Source organism: Curcuma longa, chromosome 5, assembly GCF_044706935.1.
Source record: "Curcuma longa cultivar G26 ecotype Majalengka, Jawa Barat chromosome 5, ITB_CL_G26_1.1, whole genome shotgun sequence".
Taxonomy (NCBI): domain Eukaryota; kingdom Viridiplantae; phylum Streptophyta; class Magnoliopsida; order Zingiberales; family Zingiberaceae; genus Curcuma; species Curcuma longa.
In genome coordinates, this window is record NC_133865.1 from 7,784,968 (window position 1) to 7,804,542 (window position 19,575).

The 19,575-nt window shown below is 35.7% G+C and overlaps 1 protein-coding gene across 1 annotated transcript in view; it reads right to left on the reverse strand.

Annotated features, from left to right (window-relative positions):
- Positions 1-19,575, reverse strand: part of LOC141829273 (serine/threonine-protein kinase TOR) — a 73,063-nt gene that overhangs the window by 42,057 nt on the left and 11,431 nt on the right. The window contains exons 6-22 of the mRNA XM_074716709.1: positions 17,997-18,156; positions 17,760-17,903; positions 17,521-17,690; positions 17,248-17,437; positions 16,973-17,170; positions 13,900-14,052; positions 13,291-13,412; positions 13,122-13,221; positions 12,884-12,979; positions 8,114-8,244; positions 5,998-6,100; positions 5,745-5,927; positions 5,590-5,682; positions 5,456-5,491; positions 2,829-2,930; positions 2,644-2,745; positions 574-736 (exon numbers count right to left, since the gene is read on the reverse strand). Of these exons, the coding sequence (XP_074572810.1) occupies positions 574-736; positions 2,644-2,745; positions 2,829-2,930; positions 5,456-5,491; positions 5,590-5,682; positions 5,745-5,927; positions 5,998-6,100; positions 8,114-8,244; positions 12,884-12,979; positions 13,122-13,221; positions 13,291-13,412; positions 13,900-14,052; positions 16,973-17,170; positions 17,248-17,437; positions 17,521-17,690; positions 17,760-17,903; positions 17,997-18,156 (2,246 nt within the window). The remainder of the gene's footprint in view (positions 1-573; positions 737-2,643; positions 2,746-2,828; positions 2,931-5,455; positions 5,492-5,589; positions 5,683-5,744; positions 5,928-5,997; positions 6,101-8,113; positions 8,245-12,883; positions 12,980-13,121; positions 13,222-13,290; positions 13,413-13,899; positions 14,053-16,972; positions 17,171-17,247; positions 17,438-17,520; positions 17,691-17,759; positions 17,904-17,996; positions 18,157-19,575) is intronic.

Below are 19,575 nucleotides of genomic sequence, written 5' to 3' on the forward strand. Positions count from 1 at the left end.
CCAGGTTATTCGCATCTAGGCAAAGTCTACTGATCCATAAATACCTGGGTTGGTACTAAACTCTATCCTAGTAATAAGAAAGAGAAATGTCCATCTGACAAATGCCAAAATATTTTAACAAACAAACAAGATTTCCTTCATCAAACAAATGAATATTGTTAAAAACAAAATAAATGTAGTCTAGATGACGTCTTACCCATCCAGGACCAAGATCAAGTGATGCACTAGGGATGAAACATGACCACTGACCTGAATCCATTAAGCAATTACAAGGACCAAAGGTTTGAGTATTTCGCTCAAGACATCTTAAAGGAACTTTTTTTCAACAAATAAGCATGCAAGGCAACCAACCTGTACTCGAGGGATGAGCTTGGTCATAGTGTTTATGGCCCGTCGTCTTATTTCAACCGAAGCCTCCACTTTGAATAACCGAATGAGTGAAGAAGTAAGTGCATATGTTCATCCAAGGTTCCTAAAAATGTTAAAAGGAAAAAAAAAAAAGACAATTGAAAAGTCCTGAATAGTACTATAAAGAAATAGCAATGGAAAATAAATATAGTATAGTGTATGCACCGCCAAATACTTCCAGAGTATGCAAAATATCAGGGACATAACAGAAGTCATTGCACCGTTCAGCATCATTCAGGACTTGTATACAACATGGAAGTATAACTGGTAGATATGTCCTAAATTCATCATTTAATGCCAGGCAAAGCTGTTCAACAAGATGTAGAATCTGCAGAGACAGAAAACAACAGTAATGTAATTGTTGTATTTTTTTTCTTTCTAAATAAAAGACACTACCATGGATGAAGTTCATCAACCATGGTTTCAAATTTCGAACAGTATCAAAGTTTCAATCTATGACCGGAACAATACGATTTCGGTACCATATCGTACCGTGCCAATATGATGTCAATAATTTTTAAATATAAAATATATTAATTAAAAATAAAAAATAATTTTTTAAAAAGAATAAAGGATTGCCAAACTCCAGTTAATAAATAAATATTTTATTATATATTTTTTAAAATAAATAAAATATATAATTTTATTAAAATTTAATTAAGCAGGTTATCTCTACTATATTAATATTATTAATATAAATTTATTAAATAAAAACAACCCCCTTTTGTATGCCCCCCCCCCCCCCCCCCCCCCATTGCGGGACACCCACCACGGTCGGGCTCGCACGACTTGGATCACAACCTCCCCCTCCTCCGCATCCCGTAGGCAGATCACGACTTCCCTGATGTCACGCAAGCGGATCACAACCTCCCCCACGTTGAGCTCGTGTGACACGGATCGTGGCATCCCCACGTCGTGCAGGTGATCGCGACTTCCCCTGCATCGCGCAAGCAAATCGCAACCTCCCCAGCCCCCTTGTGTGACGTCTTGCGTCGCCAGCACTGTGGTCGGGCTCACACGACGCCTCCGTGGCAACCTCGAAGCTTGTGTCGAGCATGCCAATGCCAATTAACGGGTAGAATAAAAAGTTTTGCCCGATACGGCATAAGATTTCAATCCATGACATCAACAAAACATTTTTCGTTAAAAAAACCAAAAAGATAAATAGAACAATTACAAAGTGAGTTTGAGAGTAGCCGATCAAAGCAGAAGATATGTAGGCCCATCAAAAGGTGATGGCACAGTGTGCTTCAAGAGCTAGAAGTACTGAGCCACGTCTTAAATAGATACAGCAGTAATGAGAGAGAAAATTTGAAACTTGAATAAAAAATCACAGCACAAAGTTATAGTATGGTGTGGATATACAGAACGGGTGTACATGCAACTCAATAAAGAATAATAAATATATCAGTGTTCAAAAAAGTCAATTAAATTGACCAATGTATGCCGAACAACATAATGTTCAACCAATATAGTACAATTTGGAAATCATAGGCAAATCCTATCTAGAAAAAGTCAGCTTAGCAGTCCAGAAAAAGCTCCATAAGGAAACATCACTATTGCATCTATGCAAATAGGAACACTAAACAGATCTGCAACTGAACATTAATATCAAAACCATAGTGCATAGGAAAATTATATAAAAAAGACAACATAGTGCATGAAACTCCCACCAATGCAAGGTTCCGAAGAAAGGTCAGATCACATTGACTCTATCGTACGTAATTTTATCCTGCATTGTAAGAAGTTTCTGCAACTCGAACGCGTGACCACAAAATCACATGACAGAACTTTATCATTGCGCTAAGGTTCCCCTTCGTATAGGAAAATTATATAAAGTTCAAAAAAATCTAAATGGGATATAACATGATAACAAAAGAGACCATGCTATATTCTCCAAGACTAGGCAAATCTTGGATAGCTCAAACAAAACTAGATTTGACTCCAAAACATATGTGCAAGTATACGATAAGGAATAATTGAGTAGACCAACAAGAAAACATTAAATATGTTAGTACCATTGAAATGTTGCTATACCAATACAGTGGAGAATTTTTTTTAGTTTTTGAGACTAAAACCAAGATAACATATATTTCATATCATAAATTAATAGGGACCGTCCATAATAAAATAGCAAAGGTACATTCAAGCAATCCATCATCTGGCACCCTAAACAAAGCTATGTTAATGGACCAGAAACAAATTTAAATATCACTTGGAAAATGTTATCCTTACAGGTGAACCTCGTACAGGTCGGTAGGTTGCAGGTAGCACAAAAGAAGAATTCCATAGATCAGAAATGAGGTTGAGCAATTCCGGTAAGTATTTGCGTATATGCTGCACAAATTAGTCAGCTACATCACTCCAAGAAATAAGAATAAAAAATAATGAAAGGCCATCACCCAATGATATTTGCATACCTGACGCACAATAGATACCAAAGTACCAAGCTTCCAAGTGATAAACTCTTTCAATCCGCCATCTTCACATGTGCGAATAGCATTGAAAAGATCAGGAAGAACCTACAGACATTAAGTTAGCAACCACAGAACTGATAGCAGAATAATAAAATGCAGAACACAAAAGGGAAAAGGAAAATATCAAACAGATCTGGGTAGTGTAGATTTTACATCTATAGTAATCAAGTAGTCTATGTCAATCACAATAAAAAAAACAACAACAAACAAGCTTTTATCCCATGAAGTGGGATCGGCTATATGGATCATTCTACGTCATTAGATTTGATCCCCTATTATATCCTTATCTATAGTTAAAAATGAAGTTTATCTTGTTTTATAGTTGTTAACCAAGTCTTCTTTGGTCTCCCACTTCCTCAATTAATGTGCATATTTGTCATGACCTCACATCGTCTAATTGAGGCATTTAATGATCGCCTAGGTATATGTTCATACCATCTCATCTCTCGAATTTCCCTCAATAGGTGCAGTCTAATTTTCTCTCTAATATTCTAAATTATTGTCAATCCTTATATGTCCGCATATTCATCTTAACATTCCTATCTCTGCAACTCTCATCTTCTGCTTGTATGCTTGTTTCATAGCCAAATACTCAATTCCATATAATATAGCAAGTTTAAACATTGTTTTGTAAAAATTCCATTTAAGGTAAGTACTTCAGTCGTGTTCTCCTATATTATATGGAACTAAATGTTAGATTATGAATCGAATACACAAGCAAAAGATGAGAGTCACAGAGATAAGAATGTTGAATGTGCATACATACGAGGATGGACAAATAAGAAATCAAAACACGGGAAGAAAGCTGAGGTTGTATCTATTGAGATGCATTTAAGATAGAATTGACATGTATTTAAGCGATCAATAAATATCCCAATTAGGCAATGTGAGAGCATGACAAATACGCATATTAATCAAGAAAGAGAGATGCCAAAGAAAACTTGATTTGCAACGATAAAATAGGATAAAATTTATTTAAATATAGATGAAGATATAGTAGATGATCGAACTCAATGGCATAGGAGGATCCATATAGTCAATCTCACTTAATGGAATAAAGATTTGGGTTGTTGTTGTATCCTTTCCCTATGATTTTCTCTCCTACTATTATTAGTTTCCTAGTTGTTTCCTTTCCATGTGAGAAACATAGCCTAAAAGTTGAAAAGCTTGCCTATATTTCAAAGATGTTTAATCGAAGGGACTTTACTAAGCATACAACTAGGGGTGAGCAAAAATTCGGTTAAACCAAATAAACCAATCAAACCAACTGAATTTAAAAATTCATTTCGGTTATTTCGGAATTTCGATTATTTTTTCTAAAAAAATAGGTTAATTCGGTTCGGTTTTCAAATTCTTTATTCGGTTAAACCGAATAAACTGAATTAATCAAAATAAAAAAAATAATTTATAAATTTCTAAGTCAGTAAACTTATAAATCCCTAACTAATTGGTAAATTTTTCATAATATTTAAAAAAATTAGTTATTTCGATTAATTCGTTCGAAAACCGAATTAATCGATCTTTTATCGGTTCAGTTTTTATTTAAAAAATCGATCGGTTCAGTTAGTTTTAAAAAATTCAGTTTGGTTCGGTTTTAACTGAATACTCAGCTCTACATACAACAACATATGGTCCAACATAAAATATCCTAGCGGATTGGCAATGACCAATATACTATGAGTCAAATGTATAAACTGAAGTGTCAATCTTACCTATTGGAGAAATAGAGTTAAGAGCATTGATGCTTTGAAGCAATGATACATCATGCATACTATTGACACAATGCCAGCTAGACCAATGGAGATAGAGAACTAACGTACAAAACTACAAATAGTTTAAGGGAAAGACTGTTAATAGTTTTAAGCTCTTCAACAACATATTACGAGGCAGTAATGCAACTAAATTTTTAACTTTTCCCTTTTTTTTGTTATTCCATCATCTTCCATAGAATAAGTCCAATATGAACCATAATGCTACTGTAAGATTCCTCTTTGGCAACCGCTAATATATAAAGAGAAGGAGGCTGATCCATGAGAAAGTTTTAGAGAATGATTCTAAAACATATATCCATATTCTTAAAAATGAAAAGGTTCTAATTAGAGGTAGAATGAACCAAAAAAATTAAAAGGGCATAAACGAAGTTGTAATAATTCTTAAAATGCAATAAATAGTTAATAATATGAATGAATATATGAATTAAATGAAAGGAACTTTACCTACGCTTTTCTTTTCTATAAATTTCTTTCCTCACTGTTCCTGTGATTCATTTCTAAATTCATTTCTCAACCATTTGGTAATCAATGTAACATCTTACTCTTCCATTAGTTTGAAATGATGCTCCAGTTGTTCCATAATATTCTCGAGGGGGAACTTTGAAGGAAAGCACAATATTTTGTAAAAACAAGAATTGTTTTTCATTGATTATGAATTCAATAATTTACACTGAAATTACAAGATGATATAACATGGTTTATCATCAGCAGCAAACAAACTAACAGGTAAAAATTCATAGTTAAATTAAAACGAGAAGGAATGATGCAGATAAAGAGTATGAATGTGAATTATCTCACCTTTGGTAAGTATGGGACACAGCCAAGGCCCATCGTCTGGTTCCAGAAATTAAATAGAGCAAATCAAGAATGTGAGGTAGTAAATGGAAAAGAAGAAAGGATAAACCAAAAGGCTTGATTGTCCAAAATCATACCTTGAATATGTACAAAATAGAACCCACTACCTTCTGGTGGTAACTTGAAAGCGAGGGATCTCGAAGAATTCTCATGAGAGAACAAATCGCAACCTACAAGGAATAACCAGTTTCAGATAACAAAAGGGAATAGAAGTACACAGCCCAGACATTACCTGTGAGTAGTAATCATCAGGAGTAACAAAAGTTGGCCAAATTTCAGTAGGTAACTCTTCCATAGACACAATAAGTTGACCAGTCTCGCTTGCTGCCCGACTAACCTCCACATGGGTTCCAGATAAAAGGTGTTGATTACGCTTGTGTATATGAGGATCTAAAGCACCCATAATTCCTAATACCTGAAAAAGTAACACTGCTGTCAACTGAGAACAGTAGTCATATTGGGTTCAATGGATAATGTTCTCATACCCTTAGAACTTCTTGTCGAGTTGACCATGCCAATTCACCATTCAACATTTTCAATAGCAAACCAAGCAATGCTGGGTGGTCATTGTAAGGAGAAATCACATAGCTGAAGTTACAGAATAATGGTTATTATTTCAGAAATATCTGAAACAATACTAAGCATACAATATGACAAAGCAAAGACAGACGTACATTTAATAACAAATAGTAAGGAGAAATTCACCATTCTAAATATGACTGTTTAGAATCAGGTACATTCAATTTTATCAGGAACACCAAGTCATCAGATAGCAAGCATAAATTCAACATTGGATAACCATACAATCCAAAACATAAATTAATATAAATCCAGACATAGTGAACATAGAGAAAATGTTTCTCAACACACTAAAACCCTTGGAGCATGAAAAACATATAATCTATCATTTAATTCATTGATCTGCAAACTGAGATTTCAGAACATGATCTATGTGATTGGTGATCGTTTATAATATTGATTGAATGAGTTATCAAAGTACAGCCTTTAATTTAAATCATAGATTTATCATTTATGATTTGAATTGTTGAGTTATAATTTATAATTTGAATTAATGATCTATGATCTGATGATTTATAATTTAGAACCTAAGTAAGGGCCACCTACGATTTTAAACTTATTTTGCCTATGCCAGATATGAGTTGAGTCATTCATTTGTTTGATTTGCTGATATAAGATATAGTTGAGTTATTCATTTGTTTTATATGTGATTGAGAAAAGATTTGGCAAAATTACATAGCCAAAGCTAAAGAACAATGGTCATTATTTCAAAATATCAAAAAGCAAGATAAGCAGACAATGTGATAAAGCTCACCAAGTAATACATTTTTAGAAAAAAAATTAGAAACATCCTTATAACCCATACGATTCCATAAATTTGATGATGACCTGTGATCATTTAAGATATTAATCAACAATTGAGGGTTGTCACACTCTGATCTATAGTATATATTCTGTGTTCATAGTTAGTGGTAGATCTTATTAGAGATTTCCCCTAATCCAGTGGGTATCATGGTAATATGAGATCAATGATTATCAAATCTTGCTGACCAGATTTTGTATATGTTGATCTACTGGCTTAATTAATGTTGATATTGATTCAACTCGATATTATGCAATGAAAGTATGGTAGGTCAAATCGAGAGAGGTGGCATTGTGTATGTGATGGAAATTTCACAAGCTCAAATCCTCACATGGTGCATGAATTTAAAGGGCAAAAATCCTCAAAGAGAAGATTCATGTAGCTTACGACTAAATAGGGTTGTTTTAAGCTAAACCCAACTTAGACTTAGAGATTGATATACTTTTCTGATTGGTTATTTAGGCTCGAAGTTATAGTTGATCTCATGACAACAACCAATCAGATCCCAAGTATTTCAACTTGAGAATGAGAATATTGCAATCGGAAGTAGGATCATAGATTAGAATTCCTGGTTTGCATGGTAATTCTTTTGTTAACTTTTTGCAATATATAATAGACTTTGTCTTGAAAGAACATAACAGGTAAAACCACAGGCATCAGAAACGTAATCTGCTTACCACTTTAACAGGACCAGTCAGATGAGTACAAAACTTTATTGGTTCCGACAAAATGCCACTCAAGCCTTGATTAAGCAAGTTGTTGTCAAACAGAGTCTAGGGAACTATGTTATAGAAGTGCAAATTCATAGAGATAATAAACAAGGCAAGTGCTCATCCTTGCATATGCACATTTTGAGTTTCAACTATTATAACCATGAATTCAAACAAGTTTAAAATTAAATGTGCAAGTTCATCCATATTGATGTCTATGAGACTTAGAATATTAAAAAATCATATAATTCATCTCAATATTAAATTCAAAATGATCCAGACATCAGCCAAAACAAAAATTATGGTAAACTCTTAGGAGTAAGAATCATAATCACCTAGCAGTGTCAAAAATAATAATGAATCTTTAAAAAAAATGATGTCAAAGACTTACATCACTAGACAAGGGTGTATAATAAGTCGGCAGGAAAGGAAAGCAAAAAAAAAAGTAACATGATTATGAAGTGCATGTATAATTTTGATTGCTTGGAAATAAAATAAATAAATAAATACCCTGTGCTTTGTACTACTTGACCAAGAGTTGCAACAGCAACTTCCCGCTTGCTGGCAACAGCTCCATCCAAGAGAGCATCGACGATAAGAGGCATTAGCTCGGGAAGATATTTTCTCATTGCAAAGCCACCCTATTTGGAAAAAAAAAGCCAACTGAATGCAACAAAAACATGTTCGCAATATGCAGAATTCTACAGGTATAGCTAAAAAGGATACAATAGAAAACAGAATAAATAACAAAGACTGATAGAAAATAAAAAAGATGTCGTAAAAATCAGTTAATCTCGTCATTCACCATAATATCCTCTACATGTTTCATTAGTGAACTAGCAATTGTGGAATCATAGAAAAACTATAATAAGGTCCTGGTTCAGAATCAAACACACGTTATAAAGCTAGCCACTGCAAATTAATTTATTTTATACCACATAACCCAACCTTTCTCACTCTCATCCATGGGGAACTCAGCATTTGTGGATAGCAGCATATTGTGGGAATATTTAGCAGTCAAGAAAATCTCAAATGTTTAATTCAATGGATGTTGGAGAAAAATATAAAACTGAATAGTGCTCAGCATTGTTTATGATTGTTTTCCTTATATTTGTTTGGGGCATTATGATTTAATGCTAATTGCAAACTGTAATTTCAGTAGAATTCTAAATTTTATTCTACTTAAGCATATGACTATTTGTGTCTCTGAAAAAAAAAAACGGAGGCATTTTGTTATTGGAATAGGTCAGCAGTAAACATGGGTTGAATTGGGTCGCTTCTCAATCAAAATTTGACCCAACCCAAGTTTTTCATATAAAAGAAATTGATCCAAAACCAAGAATGGTAGGATCAACCCAACCTAATCAAATTGGATCAGTTATAAATTTTTAGGTTACCATCAAAGCACTTACTAATGTCAATACAAAAAACTTGCTTAATGAAGCAAAGTTTAAATTCAAATATCATTTATTCTTTCACTACTATAAATGGTACATAAAACTTACAGGAGTAAATTACTCATGTCAGTTAGTGATCAGGATGGATAACAATGATTTGACATGTATATAATCAGATTAGGTACATTATATATTTTGTATAAACAAATATAGGTTGGGTTGAATTACTTGGCACTTTGAACTAGCATATGAAATCGCAAGCCATGCTTGTCGAGATGGGCAAAATTTTTCATTCCATGAGCTGACCGGCACATTAGATCATTGATATGGCAAGGTGGCGAGCAATCACAAGCATAGTTTCCTTCATCAATCAGTGTTGTAAATGGCGGTAGGCAGTGGTAGAACTAGGGGTGTAACGAGTCAAGCCGCTCACGAGCTATTCGGATCTAGGTTCGAAAAAAAAATTGTTTGATTAAGTTAACAAGCCGAGCTCGGGCATGATTTTTGAGCTCGAAAACATTATCGAGCCGAGCTCGAGCTTAACGGTATTTGGTTCGTGAGCTCGTGAACATGTTCATTTAGAGGCCCGCGAACGTGTTCATTAAGAGGCTCGTTTATCATATCATATCATATTATATATACATATTATATGATTTATAAATATTATATATTAACGAGTTGAGCTCGAACTAAACTCGTTTAACTTTTAAATGAATTATTTTTGAACTAAGCTCGAACTATGCTTGTTTAACCTTTAAACGAACCATTTTCAAATCGAGCTCGAGCCGTTGGCGAATTATTTAATTTCATTACAAGCCGAATTCGAGCTTAAAAATTAAAGCTTAAATCGAACTCGAGCCGAACTCGAACTTAGGGAAAATGAACCGAGCTCGAGCCTCTTAATGTTCGGCTCGATTCGCTTACACCCCTAGGTAGAACAATAAGTGACCGTCCAACACCTAGGCAATTTTTTACTATTATATATATATATAATAGAATATTTTTATTAAGCTTAAATATATTAACTAAAAATAAAAAAGGTAATCTAAATATTATATATATACAAGTAATAGAATAATTTTATTAGGCTTTAATTAAGCCTATTTATCTCAATCATTGCTAGGAGTTGATTAAAATTATTAATCTAAAGTTTGATTAAATCCTAAGTTAAAAATAAAAAATGACATTTCGACTTCGGATGCGCTGCCCGGGTGATGCATTGCCTGAGCCTGACAACGTGTCCAGACTTGGACCCATCGCGTGAGCCCGGACACATCACCCAATCCCGCGATAGGCATCACCCAAGTTAGGGGATGCGTCCAAAGCCGAAACTGTTAGGGTTTTTTTCATGACGGCGAAAGCAGCGACGAGTGGCGGCAATAGCGGTTCAAGGCGAAAGGAGGCACTGCAAAGTTAACCTACGTTGACTTTGACTGCCGCTTAAACCACCATCTTTTACAAATACAGTGTGATTGAGATCCGCCTCCCGCCTAAGCGGCCGCCTCAATCGCCATTTAGAACACTATCATTAACATACCTTCCTAGACGGCTTCTCCTCCGCATCACAAAACATACTCTCCACATTAGAAATCGCAATGCAAGCTCTGCATAGGTTGCTCTACATTAAACCATTTCTCCTCGTGTTGATATCGAAACCTAGTAGTCAAACTTTTCCTCCTCTAGCGTCAACTAGATTTTTGAAGGAAAGCCTTGGCACAACAGTAAAGTTGTTGTCGTGTGACCTAGAGGTCACAGGTTCGAGTCACGGAAACAGTCTCTCGCAAAGCAAAATAAGGATGCATACAATAGACACTTCCCCAGAACCCCGCATTAGCAGGAGCTTCGTGAACCGGACTATCCTTTTTTTTTAGCATCAACTAGCTTTTCCACTCTAGGTAAGTTGTATCCTACTCTTCTTTATCTTCCTCCAACAATGACTTTCTTCCTCCTCTCCTTCCTCTTCCTCCGACACCGTGCGCTCAGCTCCTTCAGCACACCTTTGACGTTGATATCCACTCCTACTCTTCTTCCTCTAGCACTGATGACCCCTTCTTCTTCGGCACACCTTCACCACTGATATGGACAATGTCTTGAGACAATTGGAAACCAAAACTCTATCTCGGTTCGAGATTTCAATCCTTACTTCGAACTAGTTATTCATATCCCATGCAAGAACAAAAGGCATTATTTTTTTACATGTGAACGGATTTGAAACGAAATAATCCAATTTTTATATCAGATTTTTCACCCAACCCTACAAATAGGCTGCTGCATGCTAGGATAATGTAGAATAATTGTTGTGCAATTCTTTGTTCACTTAAACATTTATGACAAATAGAGGCAAATGGGCAATAAAAAAACTAAAAATGAGACAACTTCTCTTGGCAATGTTCCATAATTACAATACAAAAAGAAAAGGAAAGTAGTAAGAGGAGAAAAAGGAAAGAAATTGAGATAGAGACATAATTAAGAATGGTCACAGCTATTGCTTTTCTTGATACCATAGCTGCAACATCCACCATTGTAGGTGTCATAAAGACAAGAAAGAATGAAATGAAACAAATGGCTAAAGATTAGTATTAGTATCTAATTTCTCAATGAAGAAAAAGATAGAGAATGAAGTTGTCATAAGGAATCTTTAACCCTTTAATTTTTTATATTTGTTTGAATTTTTGATAACCTATATTGGCATATAATGACTAGAGAAGCATGAGTCAACTATATGGGTAATATTTATCTAAAAGTAAGGTTGTGTTTCCTTGTAGGAATAGAAAATACAACAGGAGCAAAAAAGATAGGAAGGGATAGACAATGTTTTCTTAAATGGGAAATAAGGAAAGAAAAATTATTCTAATTCTCAAAAGTAAGGTCTGAATTGATGATTGGCAAGACAATCTATGCAAACTCTCTCTTCAACCGAAACAAGCCCAAGCATGAAGCAAACGTCCCAACAAAGCTCCTGCACAGCATGGGACCCCTATCTGCCACTAGGTATTTCTCCAACTGCTTCTCCCACAGCGAGGGACCCAATTTCTCCTTTCCACCAAGGGTTTGCCCTTCTTTGCCTTCAACGGAATCATCACAATCATACGAGACTCCCCATCTCCCACCTTAAGCCTCTGTCACCACGTCACCACCACAGCCAAAAGACTCCAATCTTGATGGCACCTGCAACAACAACAGTCTCTCTGTATCCATAATCATCACCAAGATGTGGGAGCAGGAACATGAAGCTATGGTATCTACTACTTTGAAAGTCCTATCTCACTCAATCACATGTAAGACCCATCTTACATCTGCAACGCCTTTATCTCTAATGGTTGCACCTTCAATAAGATAAGGTGTTGTTTGTAGTTACAACATCTCGCTTCTCCTCTTATAGTATCCTATTTCTCTTGAGAAGATACCAAAACAGTCTTCTCCAGTAGATGTTAAAGTCCTCCCAAATCAAGGAGTGCTATAGTGTCGCAGATTCGGTCCCACATTGGGTGTTTAATTATAGTAAAGTATGCTTTAGTTCTATATGCATCAAAATATAGTTGTCTCTTAACAAAAATTATATAATATTTCATTCCGCTGACCTCTCTGTTGGGGGTGAAGGGGAAAGGCAACACTGAACATAAGCCATTTGTATGTTTATTTAATCTAATCAATATAAAAAAATATATCACAGAAAAAGAAGAGAAAACAGTGCCAACTAATAATACTGGAGAAGATAGAATACCCGTATATATAATTTATTGATCAGTGGACCTTCAAATTCTAGAGGTGAGAGAAAAACAGCCACCAAGAGACACAACTAATATGATCGACAATGGAAGTATGATCATGGAACAAGCAATGAAAAAGGCATAACATGATCCATGGAGCAACGAAAGCCTACCACTTTCGCGAGCTCTCCAACTGTTGCAAGCACCCCAGTAACAACACCATTATTAGCATTAGTTCCTGTTCCTTCGCCCAATCTCGCAACCAGTGCCTAAAACATATAACGTATTTATACTGTTATAACCTAGTTGAGCAATGAGATACATCATTCATCCATTACACAAGCCATTCTAGAAATTTGATGCAATTACTGACAAATTCCTATCCTCTTACTGAAAGGAAAAAGCACCAACCTTGTGGATTGGAGCAATATATGGAAGTACCAATCGTTCACAACTACGAATCAAGCAACCTAACAGCCTCGCACTATCTTCTTTGCCTTTGCTATCCATGCTATCATAGACACAAAAGAACTTAATATTCGTTTAGCAAAATATGACAGATATTATCAGCTTGTCAAACCTTTGCTCAAGATATGTCAGTAACTGGATTAAACGGCGACGCAATGCTGGTACAACATAAGCAGGATTCTTTTCAGACAATCTACCAGCTAATGAAATTACCAATTCACGGACATCAAAATCCTGATAAGTCAGAAGAACAACATTGTCAAGCAGTTAAATTTGAAAGAGGGCATGGGCAAATACACTTTCAGAACTGTGCAGAAATCAAAGTTAAAAAAGAGCCATGTTTAGAAACATAGTTCTGTTAAATGTTAAAAGTTCATAGTTGTGAACTCCTAAAACAAATCAGTATTGGAGCATTAAACTTTACTACTCCAGCTATAGTAATTAAGATCAAGCATCAAAAACCATGAAAAGGTGCAGGCATCCCCATGAAGGCCACAAGTATAACTATATTCATTTTATTTAGCTAAAAAAATCTCGTCATAAATATGTTTTCATGTGCAAATCGAAATAATATATAAATTAATATAAACTACTCAGCCAACTATCAATTAGACAAAAATCCAATAAGTTTGAGTAAAAGAGGTAAGACGAATAAGATATTACTCTGTTTTATTAACCAAAAAATCCCAAAGGCGGTGTAAAAGTCATAAGGAGATAGTACCTCATCATTTAAAGCAACAAAAATGGAACTCAAGCTATCTGCCTGGCACAAGTATACATCAAATGAAACATCTTCATGCAGTGACGAAAAAACTGACTTCCGCACACTAACATCTGCATCTGCAACTGCTGCAGTAAGAAGTTCTTCCATTATCTGCACCCAAACACATTGTAGCTAAAAATGAGTTCAAGTAGACACCAAAGAGAAGGGGACAAAACATTTCATTTAAAAAGAAACAATTTAATTTGTGAAAAATATATAATGTAATGAACTTGGTTGGCGTGGTAACAGAATATTTATCACTGACTCACTCTAATAAAAAAGGAACTATATAGATGAAATTTTCTCAAAGTTAATCATCAGCAAACATGAAATCTGAGCTCCTTCTTCCCCATTATTTGCATTCCAAGTAGATCTTCATACAATCATAAATTATCTATCTTTGTAATCATTTTTCACCTTGGTAATCACATTTAATAAGATAAATAACATTTGATACTTTCAGGAAAAACAGAATATTGACTTGTAAGAGCTCCAACAAATTTAATTTCACATGACACGAGAATATTGAGATGAATGCATAGGACTGCTAGGAGATCAAAGTAATGTACAAACACAAGTGTAACTACTAGTAGCTTGAATGGAGATCGAGAAAATATCAGCATGTTCAAATAATTGATCAATTTTATAGATAGAAAAGTTGAATCAAGTAGAGTTAGAAGACATCAAAATGACTTCCATACCACTATAATATGGTTTTAAATAAAAGCTTATGGCAAGATAAGGAGTTGACACCAAATAGGTAGGGCATATGAGTTTATTTGTTGCACTGCACTGGGCTTTATATGACAAAGCAATCCAAGGGATGCCAACTAGTTTTAACCTTCTTCCAAATAAAGATTATCATTAATACAGCTGCAACAATAAAGTTTCCATTTCATTTTCTCTGATTAAAATTCAAAACATTTTCTTAAGACTTGATAAGTTCACTAGCAACTCAATGTACATCTGAGCATCTCAGCTACACTTAACACAGATATTTTTTTTCTCATTCTTCTAGAACTTCACCAGCTATGAATATACTCTTCTAGCCCATCCAATGTTACAACTTACAAGAGGATATGCACCCTTTAAAATGTCTTCTAGTAGTATTCATGATTACACTCATAATCCACTTTAAAAATTCACTTTCTATTGTCAACTTGAGATAAGTTTTAAAAATAAATATGACATTATCTGTATGTTACATATTAATATATTATAATTGTTTTTCTATATCTTTCTCATTTTCAACTTTATTTGTCGATTTTGATTTCACCAATCCTTCTTATCCGTTGCGACTGATATTTGGATTCTTTGACATTCTGATCCCAATCCTGATATCGGTTTTGGCAACTATGATTCTGGCATCTAGCTATTGATGCAAAGACTAAAACCTCAAAGATAATATTGATCCTAAGGCACAGGGCATTTGATGGAAATTGATAACATCCTTATATTGTTCTGATTTTGATTTGATGTATACTTGTTTCATGAATTTAATTTGTGCTACTGAACCTACTGGAGAAAAAAGATATAACCGCACCAACAGTAGGTAAGGTTCCAGCATGAATTGACTAGAAGATAAGAATATTCACCCATTTGTAATGGATATTACGTTGGTACGAACATAAGTTGAAGCCAACCCCATCATGACAATCGGTCAAATGATCATAATTCCACCCCCTAGAGTAGAAGATGATCTACGGCTTTGTCCACAGGCTGTGAATGCAAATAAGAATCATCTGGGTAAGCTTAGTAACAAGCAGCTATTAATAGAATGGAATTAGGGGATAAAATTCTGCCTAAAATTTGAAGAGATCATCATAATATGCCCCTCAATTGTCACCTTCCTAAGAACCAAAATCTTAAACCAAATAATTAAGGCAAGCTTGGCATGCTTATGTGAAACTGTCAATTCATATGGTGTTCGCAGGAAAAGGAAAAAAAATCTTAGAAGTAGGATAAAGTTATCTGTTTGCAATAGCGTACATACGGAATAATCTGAAATAGGGCTTTCGAGAACTTTAAGATGAAGAAAAAAGTGGAATAGATACTTATCATCGGCATGGATTTGAATCTCGAGTCGTATTGCGCGATACCGGCGAAAAATTTCGTTCCACCGACGGACCGACACCGGCACAACACCAGCACAGGGGTTCCGGCCGGGAGACGCCTCCAGAGGCATCGCCCGAGCTCGGCGACGCCTCCGGAGGAGTCGCGCGGCCTCGATAACACCACCATAGGCGCCATCCGGGCTCAGCGACACCTCCGGAGGCATCGTGCGGCCTCGGCGATGCCACCGAAGGCACCGCCCGACCTTGGCAACGCCACTAGAGGCATAGCGCGGCCCCCACAACGCCTCCACGCGCGACCCCGGTCAAGCGCGTCGAGATTTTTTTTTAAAACTTAGGTTTAATTGAGATTTTAATAATCAATTCCTAGCTATAGTTGAGGATAATTTAAATAGGCTTTATTAAAATTCATAAAATTATCTTATTATTTTTTAAAAAATATTTTATTTTTAAATATTTATATTAATTTTTTTATTTTAATTAATATATTTTATATTTTAAAAATACCGAAACTACACTGATATGGTACGGAAACTATTTTGTTCCGGTCCGAGACTGAAACCTCGGCATAGCTCGATATTTTAAACCTTGATCATCGGTGAATAGTGTTGTTGGAGTAAATTAATCAAGGATAATCATGTGAATGAACACACCCGAAGTTCCCTTCAAAAAATCAAGAACTTTTATACAATCTCATGCTATAGCATCTCATTGTCCTCATCAATTCCAGTTGCCTCAGTCATAAAGATATTCAGAAAAACATACCATGCTGAGATTTTGGACCTTTAAATTGAGTAAGATGATAAAATGACAACTCAAGATGTTTGTTAGATTTTAATAATTAAGTTGAGGAAAATTTTTGTGCACTGATGTTAATAAGGCAACTAGATGTAATAATGGAAAAGCAACTTAAGAAGCCCAGCATATGGAATAATAAATGCACAGACACGTATACAAACCTCCTCCACAAGGCGACGCCTCCTAGCACCACCAATTCGATTAAATCTACTTGAACTGAAATGTGAAGCAGATTTTGCAGATAAGGAATTTGCAACTAATCTGCAGCAGCAAATGGCAGCTTCTTTCCGTGTATTTCCATCTTCATCCTCCATATATAAAACAACAGATTCTCTAGCAAACTCGAGAAGCTCATGTCCCTATACACATCCATCTTAGGTTTCATGCAAACTTAAGGAAAGCATAACCACATAAACATGAAAATCCAATGGACCACCTTAAAATCAAACTGCGCTAAAGTTCGCAGAGCAAGTTGCACAACTGAGACAGTAGCATCTGGAAGCTGCTGAATATTGGTTATTGTATTAGTACGAGTTCCAGTAACAGCCAGCTTTGAAGGTTTTGAAAGTGCAACCGAGATAGAGTCAAGCAAGCGTTCTTGTACCATCGGTAGTAAAGAAGGAATGCTACAAGCACAAATTTAGCTAGGTCATAAATTATCAAATTGACAAACAGAAAAAGGTTAGCAGCTCTAAGTTTTCAACCAAACCTGAGAGTAATTTGTTCAAGAGCTTTTACAAGATTAGTAGACAGACCAGCAGAAAACATTGAATCCAAAAGACTGCGAACATGAGGCTCCATAGCAGGGCCCATCGCTTGAGCAAAGCTTCCAACACAAGCCAAAGCCTCTAGTGATGGTCTTCCCCTCCGAGGAGCAATCTACAAGTTTTACATGATATCTGGTGAAAAGCTCTGAACAAAAAGTTAACAAAGAAACAAGATACATACAGCATCACGCAAATGCAGGGTAATTGTTGGCAAATAAGGAATGAGTTCACCATCTAAAGCACCAGCCATTTCGCCAAGAGCAACAAAACCACTAGCACGTTCAGCTGGTATCCGTAAAACAGCAAGGATATGATCCATGCATATCTGCAGCAAGGAAACAATCATAATCAGATCAAACATAGCCAAATACATTCTGTGCCAGATGTTATAAAAATTATAAGTGTAAACAATTTCAACCTTCAAATAGTTTGTCACAAATCTGTCACGCAAAAAATGGGCAATACGGGGAAGCAATGATGTAATGCTGAGACGAACTAGCCTATCACGATGCTCTAAGTATTTGAGAACAATATCTGCCACCTCTCTGTACCTGGACATCATAAACTCACCTGTGTTCCTGAAAAGTAAATGAAGCTTAATAAACATGGATCCTTCAAGTAATATCATGAATATAGAAGAAAATTTTAGGCATCCCTAGGAAAAATCACTTCAATTATATTGCACATAGTCAGAGCAGAAAAGAGACGTGAAAGAAGATACAACAGCAAAATCCTACAGCTGCTGCCAAAAAACAACAATGGAAAAGGATATCCTCAATGTAAGATTCACTAGGTAATTCACCAGAGCAATCAAATTCTTTTTCTACAGAGCTCCATTGTCATCCAGCATGAGTAACAGGGATCCACCTACAGTTAAGTGTGTAACCTCCCTCCCTCATTGCAGCCATGGCAGCCCGCACATTTTTAATCCCACGGCAGCCCGCAGTCATCCACCGCGCACACACTTGCTGTCCCATGGCTGCTCACGGCCACCCACTACCTGCCACACTCATCGCAACTCTCTCTCTCCAATTGCTTCTTCTTCTCCTCCTCTACCTCAGTATTTCTACGGTGCCGATGTCAATGCCAAGCATTTCATGTACTGGTCGGTGGAATTTCACCAGTACTGACCCGCACAATTCAGCACTTCAAACATCATTTAACTTTAAGGCGCACAATTCGGCACTTCAAACATCATTGAACTTTCCTTAAAGTTATATCGCTGTTAATATGCAGATCAAGACATCATCATCTCTCTTTTATCCCTAACGCAGTCCAATCATAATTGATTCAATTTATCCAACATTGAAGACACTAGGAAAAATGCTCTCTAGCATCAAGTGTATACACAGAGGGATGAATGTCACATAAGAACTTTCCTGTAAGATAGCACCATGTTGTTTCAACCATGTAATGTGATCAGAAGAGAATGGTTGATATTGAACTAGTAAATCCCATTTCCCACTCGGGTAGTACCTTGAATTGATGATATCTTACCTTGTTGTGATGTGAAATTTTAAATTTCAAAGAAATAGATGTAATGTTGAGAGACAACAAATTGCTCAAAGTATGTTTGTCACAAAAAACTCCTGCATGCTTCAGATGAAACTTCACTGTAGAGATAACAAACAGAACAAGGTTGTTCAGAAACTAGGTGAGGGCCACATAATCAGATTCATACCACTTAGAATCTTAATTTCGCAGTATAATCTTCCTCAGGAAGACCAACATCAAGGTTAATGAATTTCCATTGAGCACCCATGTGAAACTGGAATGCTCTAGATCAAGGGAGATAATTGGTGCCATTGAATTTAACAGAAATTAACAGAGACCAATGACTCAAAAGACTATGGTGTCATTTATGGAGGAGGTAACAGAGATGACACATTGTCAGAAGGAAAACAATATCTACTCTATTAACTAGAGAAAAGAGGAAGGAGATTTCACGAAGCAAGGAGAATCTTGTTTCATGTGTGTTTGTGCACCTACAGAAACAA